Source organism: Pseudophryne corroboree, chromosome 9, assembly GCF_028390025.1.
Source record: "Pseudophryne corroboree isolate aPseCor3 chromosome 9, aPseCor3.hap2, whole genome shotgun sequence".
Taxonomy (NCBI): Eukaryota; Metazoa; Chordata; class Amphibia; order Anura; family Myobatrachidae; genus Pseudophryne; species Pseudophryne corroboree.
Window position 1 is genome coordinate 312,773,974 of NC_086452.1, and position 13,854 is coordinate 312,787,827.

The following is a 13,854-nucleotide window of genomic DNA, read 5'->3' on the forward strand; positions in this document are numbered from 1 at the left end:
CCCTGCCTGGCAGCATGGGTTGGACAAGTAGTGAGTGTGTGGGAGTGAGTGTGTGGGAGTGAGTGTGTGTGTGTGTGTGTGTGTGTGTGTGTGTGTGTGTGTGTGTGTCCTGCACCCCGCGATGACAGGGCGCCCTCATCAAGGCACAGCTGCAAGCCTTCACTGATGAGACGCCCATGGCTAGCCGCTAAACGGGACGCTCCTAGTCCTCCCCCACAAGGCATGGCACTACATGTCCCAGGCTGCCCTCTCACATCCCTGACAGCCCCAAGGTCTTCAAGCTATCCCTGCCTGGCAGCATGGGTTGGACAAGTAGTGAGTGTGTGGGAGTGAGTGTGTGGGAGTGAGTGTGTGTGTGTGTGTGTGTGTGTGTGTGTGTGTCCTGCACCCCGCGATGACAGGGCGCCCTCATCAAGGCACAGCTGCAAGCCTTCACTGATGAGACGCCCATGGCTAGCCGCTAAACGGGACGCTCCTAGTCCTCCCCCACAAGGCATGGCACTACATGTCCCAGGCTGCCCTCTCACATCCCTGACAGCCCCAAGGTCTTCAAGCTATCCCTGCCTGGCAGCATGGGTTGGACAAGTAGTGAGTGTGTGGGAGTGAGTGTGTGGGAGTGAGTGTGTGTGTGTGTGTGTGTGTGTGTGTGTGTGTGTGTGTGTGTGTCCTGCACCCCGCGATGACAGGGCGCCCTCATCAAGGCACAGCTGCAAGCCTTCACTGATGAGACGCCCATGGCTAGCCGCTAAACGGGACGCTCCTAGTCCTCCCCCACAAGGCATGGCACTACATGTCCCAGGCTGCCCTCTCACATCCCTGACAGCCCCAAGGTCTTCAAGCTATCCCTGCCTGGCAGCATGGGTTGGACAAGTAGTGAGTGTGTGGGAGTGAGTGTGTGGGAGTGATGTGTGTGTGTGTGTGTGTGTGTGTGTGTGTGTGTGTGTGTCCTGCACCCCGCGATGACAGGGCGCCCTCATCAAGGCACAGCTGCAAGCCTTCACTGATGAGACGCCCATGGCTAGCCGCTAAACGGGACGCTCCTAGTCCTCCCCCACAAGGCATGGCACTACATGTCCCAGGCTGCCCTCTCACATCCCTGACAGCCCCAAGGTCTTCAAGCTATCCCTGCCTGGCAGCATGGGTTGGACAAGTAGTGAGTGTGTGGGAGTGAGTGTGTGGGAGTGAGTGTGTGTGTGTGTGTGTGTGTGTGTGTGTGTGTGTGTCCTGCACCCCGCGATGACAGGGCGCCCTCATCAAGGCACAGCTGCAAGCCTTCACTGATGAGACGCCCATGGCTAGCCGCTAAACGGGACGCTCCTAGTCCTCCCCCACAAGGCATGGCACTACATGTCCCAGGCTGCCCTCTCACATCCCTGACAGCCCCAAGGTCTTCAAGCTATCCCTGCCTGGCAGCATGGGTTGGACAAGTAGTGAGTGTGTGGGAGTGAGTGTGTGGGAGTGAGTGTGTGTGTGTGTGTGTGTGTGTGTGTGTGTGTGTGTGTCCTGCACCCCGCGATGACAGGGCGCCCTCATCAAGGCACAGCTGCAAGCCTTCACTGATGAGACGCCCATGGCTAGCCGCTAAACGGGACGCTCCTAGTCCTCCCCCACAAGGCATGGCACTACATGTCCCAGGCTGCCCTCTCACATCCCTGACAGCCCCAAGGTCTTCAAGCTATCCCTGCCTGGCAGCATGGGTTGGACAAGTAGTGAGTGTGTGGGAGTGAGTGTGTGGGAGTGAGTGTGTGTGTGTGTGTGTGTGTGTGTGTGTGTCCTGCACCCCGCGATGACAGGGCGCCCTCATCAAGGCACAGCTGCAAGCCTTCACTGATGAGACGCCCATGGCTAGCCGCTAAACGGGACGCTCCTAGTCCTCCCCCACAAGGCATGGCACTACATGTCCCAGGCTGCCCTCTCACATCCCTGACAGCCCCAAGGTCTTCAAGCTATCCCTGCCTGGCAGCATGGGTTGGACAAGTAGTGAGTGTGTGGGAGTGAGTGTGTGGGAGTGAGTGTGTGTGTGTGTGTGTGTGTGTGTGTGTGTGTGTGTCCTGCACCCCGCGATGACAGGGCGCCCTCATCAAGGCACAGCTGCAAGCCTTCACTGATGAGACGCCCATGGCTAGCCGCTAAACGGGACGCTCCTAGTCCTCCCCCACAAGGCATGGCACTACATGTCCCAGGCTGCCCTCTCACATCCCTGACAGCCCCAAGGTCTTCAAGCTATCCCTGCCTGGCAGCATGGGTTGGACAAGTAGTGAGTGTGTGGGAGTGAGTGTGTGGGAGTGAGTGTGTGTGTGTGTGTGTGTGTGTGTGTGTCCTGCACCCCGCGATGACAGGGCGCCCTCATCAAGGCACAGCTGCAAGCCTTCACTGATGAGACGCCCATGGCTAGCCGCTAAACGGGACGCTCCTAGTCCTCCCCCACAAGGCATGGCACTACATGTCCCAGGCTGCCCTCTCACATCCCTGACAGCCCCAAGGTCTTCAAGCTATCCCTGCCTGGCAGCATGGGTTGGACAAGTAGTGAGTGTGTGGGAGTGAGTGTGTGGGAGTGAGTGTGTGTGTGTGTGTGTGTGTGTGTGTGTGTGTGTGTGTGTCCTGCACCCCGCGATGACAGGGCGCCCTCATCAAGGCACAGCTGCAAGCCTTCACTGATGAGACGCCCATGGCTAGCCGCTAAACGGGACGCTCCTAGTCCTCCCCCACAAGGCATGGCACTACATGTCCCAGGCTGCCCTCTCACATCCCTGACAGCCCCAAGGTCTTCAAGCTATCCCTGCCTGGCAGCATGGGTTGGACAAGTAGTGAGTGTGTGGGAGTGAGTGTGTGGGAGTGAGTGTGTGTGTGTGTGTGTGTGTGTGTGTGTGTGTGTCCTGCACCCCGCGATGACAGGGCGCCCTCATCAAGGCACAGCTGCAAGCCTTCACTGATGAGACGCCCATGGCTAGCCGCTAAACGGGACGCTCCTAGTCCTCCCCCACAAGGCATGGCACTACATGTCCCAGGCTGCCCTCTCACATCCCTGACAGCCCCAAGGTCTTCAAGCTATCCCTGCCTGGCAGCATGGGTTGGACAAGTAGTGAGTGTGTGGGAGTGAGTGTGTGGGAGTGAGTGTGTGTGTGTGTGTGTGTGTGTGTGTGTGTGTGTCCTGCACCCCGCGATGACAGGGCGCCCTCATCAAGGCACAGCTGCAAGCCTTCACTGATGAGACGCCCATGGCTAGCCGCTAAACGGGACGCTCCTAGTCCTCCCCCACAAGGCATGGCACTACATGTCCCAGGCTGCCCTCTCACATCCCTGACAGCCCCAAGGTCTTCAAGCTATCCCTGCCTGGCAGCATGGGTTGGACAAGTAGTGAGTGTGTGGGAGTGAGTGTGTGGGAGTGAGTGTGTGTGTGTGTGTGTGTGTGTGTGTCCTGCACCCCGCGATGACAGGGCGCCCTCATCAAGGCACAGCTGCAAGCCTTCACTGATGAGACGCCCATGGCTAGCCGCTAAACGGGACGCTCCTAGTCCTCCCCCACAAGGCATGGCACTACATGTCCCAGGCTGCCCTCTCACATCCCTGACAGCCCCAAGGTCTTCAAGCTATCCCTGCCTGGCAGCATGGGTTGGACAAGTAGTGAGTGTGTGGGAGTGAGTGTGTGGGAGTGAGTGTGTGGGAGTGAGTGTGTGTGTCTGTCTGTGTGTGTGTGTGTGTGTGTGTGTGTGTGTGTATGTGTGTGTGTGTGTGTGTGTGTGTCTCTTGACAGCCATTCATGACAGCCCTTGTCACCCTGGCATTCATGAGACCTTGCTGGATGCTTTATGTTAAGCTAACACTAGTCCTTAAACTTTTCAAAAGGATTATATTTCCCCCCCAAAAAAAAAATAACTCATGCCAATAATTAAAAAGTCCAACGCCCTACCCCCTCAAACCAAACCCATTATTCAGCTTCCGATATCCAATTGGTTGGATATGATATATGTCAGATGATGCATTATCTTACCACACAGCTGAACCAATGAGAAACTTAGAATATTAGGCAGTAGGATGGTTTGTTTCACATTGATTATAAAAGCCAAGATCGACCCTTGCTTAGGCGCCATTTTGAGAACAGCGCTCATGAGTGTCAGCGTAAGTAATCTGTATTTACCCACTGCGCCAGAGACCACTAAACCGGGTATGCTGTATTCTATTGATTTTTTACAATAAGATAATTGTATTTCCTGTTAAGGTAAATTTCAAACTTTCATCTAATTCTATTCTTCACAGTTAGAAGAAAATATAGGTCGTTTCAGACAAATACAAAACACACACACTCTTTATAAATGTTTCCTCCTCAAGATCTACATAATACCGAGTTCACTATCACTAGCTGCTTGGTTTTTTTAGATTAACTCCTTCTGACAGTCAAATGCAGCAATCTACATTAATGTGTTACATCCATCTTAAAGATACCCTCTGCTAACCATACCACACCTCGGCCCTGCATCCATTACAACCAATCGTACTACAGTTACTGGAACAGTTTTATCTGGCTTTGTAAACTTATCTGGTTTTGTGATAACATAGCTGTGTTTTATTGCCGTTTTGCAGTCAGAGTGACTGACAGTACGTTCCCAATTACAAAATGGCGCCGATTAAACTCCATGCTTGGCTGCCTGTTCATCATGCTAAAGACATCTAGCATCACTGCACAGATACACAGCTATGTCACCCAACCCTTATCACATTGCAGAGCCCTGCAGGGTGTGGCAACTGTGTCTTGGATGTGAGGAAGGATTATTGTCACAACATACATTTGTGCTATCCCACATAGATAAATACACTAGGGATGACTATCGTTCATCTATGAATCAAATTAATTCAAGGTTTATGACCGATGTAGAATACTTTTCCCAGCGATGGTGGAGAACCTATGTTTTCTGTACATCACTATCTCAGCCTAAACCAATATTTATGTATGTTCTAAAAATATATATATATATATATATATATATATATATTTTTTTTTTATAACGATCGTAGTTTAGACCACAGCACCCGTGACTCACCACCCCTGATCTTTGATTGGTCAGCGGGTCTTTCATGGAAGCTAGGATGGCCATCTATGACTGAAACCATATATGGTCTCCCATAGCACAGTTAGGGGTCTATTCATGTAGCATTGAAAAGACCTTTTTTTGGCGGTAAACAGGGCTTTTCTCTGCCTACTGCAATTCACAGAGCGGGTTAACGTGTAGAAGTCTCTGACTTCTCCAGCGTTACCCCCGCTCTGTGCCTGAATCGCATCACCATACCTTTGAATGGTGAGTGCGATTCATGAAGGTGTGGAAAGCTCTGCTTTCCGCTTCTCCATGGAGTCCAGGTTCGCCATCTCAGGACGCCGTAACCTGAACTGTAGTGCGGAGACATCAGGGAAGCTCAATGCTTCCCCGATCACTGCTCTGCACCTCGCGCTGGCTCTGCCCCCCGACCTCACAGCAACTACTGCGGGCTGACGGGAGGTAAACACCCTGCGCATGCGCAAAGTGACCCTCCGCTGTACCCCGCGCATCGCTGGGAAGGACCGCTGGAGCAGACCTCACCGCAATAGCCCTAGACACCGCAGCGCATCGTCTTAAGGGTAAGTATACATTAATTGCTACTTATCACAGCTATACATCGCATCAAAGCAATGCGATGTGTAGTGATAAGTATCAATTATGTTTTCGTTTTCTGTATGAATAGACCCTTTAGTGACCATATTTGTCCACTCACACTTTTCACATCGCAGCTGAACACACCCATGGCCATCCCACTTAAAACACTGTTACTTGAGAAATAGTTATGCTGCTGATATTGATTTGGTATTGCCATGAGCGGTTATTTGTGCATTCAAGCAGTGCATACGCCCAGTGCGCTGCGTCCTGTGTCCGCAGTCACCGCCGCCTGCCCGCTCCCCGTCTGCAGCAGACGCCGTGGACTGTGTGGGCGTCCGCTGTAGCCGTCTCCAGTGACAGATACTAGAGGTCATTACTGACCTCTAGTGTCTGTACGTCGCTGCTATGGCAGAGATCTCATGACGTCTCTCCCATAGTGATCTATTCATGAAGCATTGAAAAGTGTGTTAAAGTGAGCCAGTGGAGAAGTTGTCCATGGCAACCAATCCGCTGATATGTATAATGTATAATGTAAAATATTTCATAAAAGAAAAAAAATATGAAAAAAAAAAATCTCAAACACGTTGTGATTCACAATGAAGGCAGGAAAGTGATCGTACCCTTATATTTGGTGTGAGCCGCAGGTGTTGAGAAAGCAGTAGGCTCCAGAGTTTAGAATCACAAATGTTACCCAAAGCATGCAGAGATTGTCCGTCTTGATTATGGAATAAGGCACAGCATGGCAAACCAACGCGTTTCTGGACTATGCTGTCCCTTTTTCAAGGTCTATATCAGGTTTGAATAATTTTAACATTGATGGGGAGAAACAGATGGTTTACTACCATCGATGGATGTTTCAAGGCTAGTGAATTATTTGGCATCTAAGTATCAGTGCATGGCTCCAGATAAATTGAAAACATAATTCTTAATTAATAAATGATTAATAGAAAAAAATTATAGAACATATATATAGAATTATTTAGTAAATCTTTGTCTTTATTTAGATTGTCTTAGTTTTAAAAAATGGCAGAGGGTGGTAGCAGAAAACGAACCTCACTTACTCAAGATGAAGCTGAAACATCTCACAGTCAGAAGAGTCACAGTGATGCTTCTCATGATGAATATGAATCTCCTGATGAAGGAAGCATCCACAGGGCCCCAAAGTTCACAGATGATGAAACAGACACCCTCATTGACCAAGTTATTCATCATACATGTCAGCTATTTGGTCCCGAAGCTTTTAATGTACACCAGAAATTTAAAAATAATACTTGGGAAGAAATAGCAAAATCTGTGTCTACAGCTCGAGATATACATCGAACTCCTGAAAGCTGCAAAAAGAGACTACGTGACTGTAAGAGGAAGACAAATCATAAAATAAAGTGTAGAAGAAAACTCCAAAAGGTTTGGGAGAAAAAACTAGAAGAGCACTTTAGAATGGTACAAGATGACGAGAGGCCACCCACTGGTTCCCAGGGTAACTATTTTACAAACTATAAATATGTATATAACTATATCTAGATAGATAGATAGATAGATAGATAGATAGATAGATATATTAGCGTATTGTCCATGAAAAATATCAATCCACCAGATGTGTGTGTGTCTATATCTATATACACACAAACATAGGTGGAGTATGCCATAGCCCAATATCAATCAATAAAATAAAAAATGTTTACACATATATTTTAATGGGAGAGTAAGATAGTGAAAAATTTGTTTTATGATGGCAAATGTGAAAATAATTATTTTAATACACAACATTATAAAGAAAATTACATAAATTGACCTTCAGGCTGTTTGTATAATGTGTATATGAAACAAATTAATTGTGTAAATATACACACACTTTGTTTAATGCACAAAGTATGTTAAAAAATTGTATAAAATGACCTTACGGGTTTGTGTATAATGTGTATATTAAACATAAATGCACTCTGTGCTTCAATTTGGACACCATCGCCATGCGATCTCATTATGATATGCAGTTAGTACAAATACTTTCAAATTGTATATCCAAATTAGTACCTGAACCCATCATTTAGGATAAGGTTTACTCAATGTGTGTGTGTGTGTGTGTGTGTGTGTGTGTGTGTGTGTGTGTGTGTGTGTGTGTGTGTGTGATATTAAAATGTTTAGTAACTGTAATATTTTTATTTTATTTTTTATATTTGCTAAAGAACTTAAGGTTGCTCAAGAAAAAAATCAAAAGAAAACACATAAGAAAAAGCAGAAGAATTTGGAAGAGCAACAGTCTGGTAAAAAATTTAAAACAAAAGTAAAAACGTTACAACTAAACAGTAAATAATGTTTGCAATATTGTATGATGTTATATCGTGAGTTATATAATAAATAGTTTATGTAAGATATTTCAAAATATAGTGCATATGAAAACATATACTGTTAATTTCTTTGTTCTATTGAGCCAAAATAAATACTTTGGTCATAATTAAAAATCAATGTAATTTTTTTTTTTAAATACATATATAATTATTAGCTGAAAAAAATAGTTAATTGCTAAGTAAATGCTAGTATAATCAAAATAAATTAATTAAATTAAAATCTCTTACTTATGTCTCTCGTTTTATCAACGAGATATACCAAAAGTTAACTGATTACTTTGTAATTGATTATCAATAATTACACTTATAAAGGACATTCTACGAACGCTGCTGCCGCCAATGGGTAAAATTGCAGGCGCAAAGGAGAATTATGCCATTCTTTGTCAGCCCAATCCTGCTGCTGATGCTACTCTTCTAAATGCTGTAAATGTGTGGACTACAGGCAACCCTCACTATGTTATATATGTAAGATATCCGAACTTAATTTTTTCATGTAGGAGGTCATTAGGTAGATAAACATTGATTGGGCTACTAAAAGTCAACATTTATTATGTAGACATGGTCATTAGATTGACATGAGAAATAAGTAGACCTGAGTCCAACCTTCTTAATTTAATTAGTTATTTTTCTTCCTATTTAAGGATCAACTTGGACAACAATTGGGAATGGGAACCTGCAAATAATACAGCGGTAGCTGAGCTAGGCACCTTACACAACACATCACTTAACGAGGAATGTGAGAACAAAAACAGAATTAAAAACCCATGTTGAAATTTTTTACTATATAACTAAGTACCGACAACCCTTCTCCATACACTTATGTCTTGTCACTATTCATCCACGCAAGGCCGACCAGTAATGATTTTTAACTGTCACCCCCTTACCGGCCACACAGATAAGTGTTAGAGCTTTGTATTAGACTCACCTTTTTTTTTTACAGATTTTTAGTCAAATATTTCCACAGTGTGTTGTAAATTGCTACCTACTTTCCTGAGTTAGCGTTGAACCTAAAAACATACACACATGCTATCTAGCATCTTATTCTAATTTTATAAACATGCCCTCCTACTGTAAAATAATATTGTGCTAGCTATAATGTTTTACCCTATGTTGTAGAAATAAATCAAAAATTGGATTAGAAGCTATATTATTGAGCCAAAAAGGCTTTTTTTCTGTTGTAATAAAATAATAATAATAAATATAATAAAATATTATATGTATTAAAAAATATTAGTAAAAAAATATAAGTAAATACATTTTTGAGGTATGCTTTACACAGTTTTATAATGCTAGAAATATTGTAATGTCTATCAAATATTATGTATTTATATGTATGCAATGTTAAATATACCTATTATTTATTTCAGGTTCCTTTACAACAATTTCAAGGAAAGTTTCTTTTTCTGAAACAAAAACAGTTATGACAGACAATTTTCCTCCAACTGCGGATGAACCATCAGTGATGCCACATATTTTAACATTGGACAATCCTTCCATGGTGGACGAACCATCAATGCTGCATCATGATGCAACAGCGGACCATGCTACCATGTTGGACCAACCATCAATGCTGCAACATACTTCGACAGTGGATGATACTTCCTTTGTGGCCGAACCATCAATGCTGAAACATTCGGCAAGAGTGGATGATCATTCCACGGCGGACCAAACATCAATGATGCAAGAATATTCTTCTGTGGTTCAAAGTTCCACTACGGTAGAGACTTCCACGGTAAATGAAACATCCATGAGGCAAGAACAATCAACAATGGATGATCCTTTCATGGAGGAAGAAAATTCAACCATGCTAAACCCTTTAATGTTAGATAAAGGTATTTATTTTGATCAATATAATTAAAATGTACTATCATTGATATTCAATATGGTTAAAAACTATGTTTAAGATTAATGGTATTTATCTATTATGTTTTAAGCCATAGAAAGCAACATGGTGACTGCCACACAGACACAGGATAACATTAATGAGGAGCCTGTATTGCACAGCCAGAAAAGTAATATTGATACAGAAGATACCAACCAGGTGGAATTGAATGCAGAGACTGCACATTCTAGTGTAATTGACCATGGTCTTCAAGACCAATTCCTGGACTCTACAAATCAAGGTAAATTTTTTTAATGTATAAAACATAGATTTTAATGAGATCCACTATCATTAATAGATACTGGTTTTTTTATAACTTGATTTTTTGGTTCTTCTAACTATACTTAATAAATTGTCTGTAAATTGATGTATTAACTGTACCTAGAACTTTTTATACACACAGAATGTGACGTTAGCAGATCACAAACCATTAGCCAACAGGATTCTTTAAAGGAAACCATGCAGCTAATTGAGAGGAATAGAAATGAAGAAATGAAAAAAATTGAACATCAAATAAATCAGCTGAATAATAATATACAGATTCTCAACACAACACAAAGACAACAGAATCAAGCACTTGTCACTCTTGCAAATTTTTACGATCATCTTGTTTCATCACAGAATGTGGCAGCAATCAACTACCAACAGATGCAGCACAGTATAAATCAAATGCTAGCATGGCAGTATGAGACTATTACCATCACACGCATGATTTCCACTTTCATGCAACTGTTGACAGAAGAAAGACAAAGAATGTCCAGATCAGATAATCCTTCTTGTATATCCAATGCTACAGCAGGAACCTTTGTATCCAGCTGTACACGTGGAGACTATGTAACAAGCTCTACACACAGAGAGTATGCAACGAGCGCTGCACCTGGAACCTATCTATACACCACTTTACCAGGAGAATCTGTATCCACCCCTGCAGCAGGAACAGATGTATCCACCACTTTACCAGGACCCTATGTATCCACCACTGCAACAGTAACCTATGTATCCACCACTTTACCAGTATACTCTGTATCCACTGCTGCAGCAAGTACCAATGTTTCCACCACTTTAACAGGACCATATGCATCCTACACTTTACCAGGACCCTATGTATCCACCACTGCAGCAGGACCCTATCTATCCACTACTTTAACAGGACCCTATGTATCCTCGACATTATCAGAACCCTATGTATCCATCCCTGCACCAAGACCCTATGTATCCACTACTTTAACAGGACCCTATGTATCCTCGACATTATCAGGACCCTATGTATCCATACGTGAAACAGGACCCTGTGTATCCTCCACTTTTGCAGGACCCTATGCATCCATCCCTGCACCAAGACCCTATGTATCCACCACTGCAACAGAACCCTATGTATGCACGACTGTAACAGGACACTATGTATCCTCAACTTTAGCAGAACCCTATGTATCCATCCCTGCATCAAGACCCTATGTATCCACTACTTTTACAGGACCCTATGTATCCTCCACTTCAGCAGGACCCTATGTATCCACCACTGCAACAGAACCCTCTGTATCCACGACTATAACAGGACACTATGTATCCTCAATTTTAGCAGAACCCTATGTATCCATCCCTGCATCAAGACCCTATGTATCCACTACTTTTACAGGACCCTATGTATCCTCCACTTCAGCAGGACCCTATGTATCCACCACTGCAACAGAACCCTCTGTATCCACGACTGTAACAGGACACTATGTATCCTCAATTTTAGCAGAACCCTATGTATCCATCCCTGCATCAAGACCCTATGTATCCACTACTTTTACAGGACCCTATGTATCCTCCACTTTATCAGGACCCTATGTATACAACAACTTACATGGAGACTATGTATCCACTGCTTATAGAGGCCTCAATGTATCCACCACTGCACCAGGGCCCTATTTATTGAAGCCAAAACCAGGACACTCAGAATCCACTACTGGACAAATTGCCTCAGAATCCACCGCTGACTCAGGACCCTCAGAATCCACCGCTGCAACAGGAAAGTATAAATCCACCGCTGCACCTGTACCCTCTGAATACAGCCCTGAAAACACAAATTTGAGAAGCATAGCTGTAGCATCAGAAGTGCATTCAAGATTGCAATTGGCTTATCGACCTAGCTCAAGCTATGATGAGAATATGGATCTTCGAGTCAGATTAGAGCGTGCAAATATTCAAATTCAACATTGGAAGAGACAGGAAGCTAACGATGAGGATGAAGCTTAAATATTAAAGGTAATTAATAAATGTATATAGATTGCATTATCAGATAACTAAATATGGTGAGACATATGTGCTATGCTTTTTTTGAAAAACGTAACATAAAAAATGTGTTTCCTCAAGATAACAAATGTGCCCTACTCAACGATCATCATCCTGCACTTAAAAAATCCTACATATAACACTAACATTTATTATTTTTAATTAGTTTTAGCCATAGGCTTCTTATTCAAATTGTGAGTTTGAATCACCAAACTCAATAGGAAACTAAGTTAATCCTACATTGATTTTCTATTGTAATTTTGTGTATGGTTTGTAAATTTTTCAAAAAAAAAACATCATTTGATTTACTTTGGATACAGTCTTAGCAGAGTGTTATAGGCTACAAGTTTAGACATCACAAGAGTGGAGTATAAGCAAAATGCTGGCATGTAGCATACAAATATCTTTGTTTTATGTAGAGGACCAGAGCTCTGGAAACACACATGTAGACAAAGTTGCCTGAAATATAAAAGGAAAACAAATAAAAAAAGAGTAAAGACATAAGGAAGAAGAGTGTTAAACAGGATATAATAAACTTTTAAATATATGTAGATATTTTCAAGTTATTTGGACAGAAATCTGTCCCTGAAGAAGGGGATTTTTAACAAAACATGTAGGCAATAAAGGGACACTTTTTGCATCATTGAATACGGCAGTGTGAGTGCAGCCGATTACCTTTCATCTACATAGTCATCTTATGCCAAGCTGACGAGGAGGTCACTGCAGCATATTGTATTTATTGTTTGGAGCACAGTACAAACTGACACTATATATATATATATATATATATATATATATATATATATACATACATCAAACATCGGCACCGCAGACTAATAAATTAAACTCAGACATACGGCATTGCTTTGTCCAAGAAATGCATTCTTTCAGAATGTATTTTATTAGTCAGTAGTGCTTCCATTGAATGGTGATTTTTGCAATATTTTGGGGTTGTTTGGACATGATAATTTTGTCTGTGCCGTGAAACATAATTTATGATGGAACCCATTACTATAGTGCTTGTATATCTTTAACTTAACCATTGCTAATACAAATGATGGAAAAATCTTCGGTGCACTACTGATCTAGAGTCACAATGAGAAATATATATTGTAATATTTTATTATAATTAGGGTTGTTACCTTTAAACCTTGCATTTCTTTTAAAATGAAGACTACAGTTAAAGATAAGGTGGACAAAAGTATGGAAATTAACTTTCAAGAACTTACCTGTTTTACTTCATTTTTAGATATGTCACAAACGCAAACGGTCTTGCGAGCCAGGGTGAAGGAACTGAAGACAGAGGGATACAGAGTCATCCATGTGTCCTGTTTGAAAAGACAAATCGATAATAGGAATATACTTTCTGAGATACTTCAAGTCGTGCATTCCTGAAAATGTTCTAAATTTATTTTGTTTTGTTTTGGTTTGTTCATGTTGGTGGGGTTCACATACTAATATGTTCAAGATAAAAATAGAGAAAATATATGTACAGACACATATTCCATATTACAGTGATTGTTCATGCATATATATATAATTTATATTCTAATAATATCCCAAAAAAATTATTGCAAGTTTTGTATTGTTAATAATTTGCATTTGCTTAACAATGCATTTATATATTCAAAAAATATATACAAAAGATTTGCGCTCTAAAATACACACACTATATGTAGTTGGATTCAGGCGGCTGCTCACCAGTTGTGGGCGGGCTGCCCCA

General features: G+C 42.7%; 1 protein-coding gene across 2 annotated transcripts; it reads left to right on the forward strand.

Moving 5' to 3' along the window:
* The first annotated feature begins 5,983 nt into the window (after positions 1-5,983).
* On the forward strand, positions 5,984-12,446 carry LOC134958078 (serine-rich adhesin for platelets-like). Of its 2 annotated transcripts, none has more exons than XM_063940437.1 (5): positions 5,984-7,104; positions 7,811-7,888; positions 9,340-9,804; positions 9,907-10,095; positions 10,240-12,446. In XM_063940437.1, exons 1-5 carry the CDS (start codon positions 6,651-6,653, stop codon positions 12,093-12,095), a joined length of 3,042 nt encoding a protein of 1,013 aa, XP_063796507.1. In that variant the 5' UTR covers positions 5,984-6,650; the 3' UTR covers positions 12,096-12,446. The 2 variants fall into 2 exon arrangements, with proteins under 2 accessions (XP_063796507.1, XP_063796508.1); XM_063940438.1 differs by having other exon boundaries at positions 10,258-12,419.
* Positions 12,447-13,854: the final 1,408 nt, after the last annotated feature.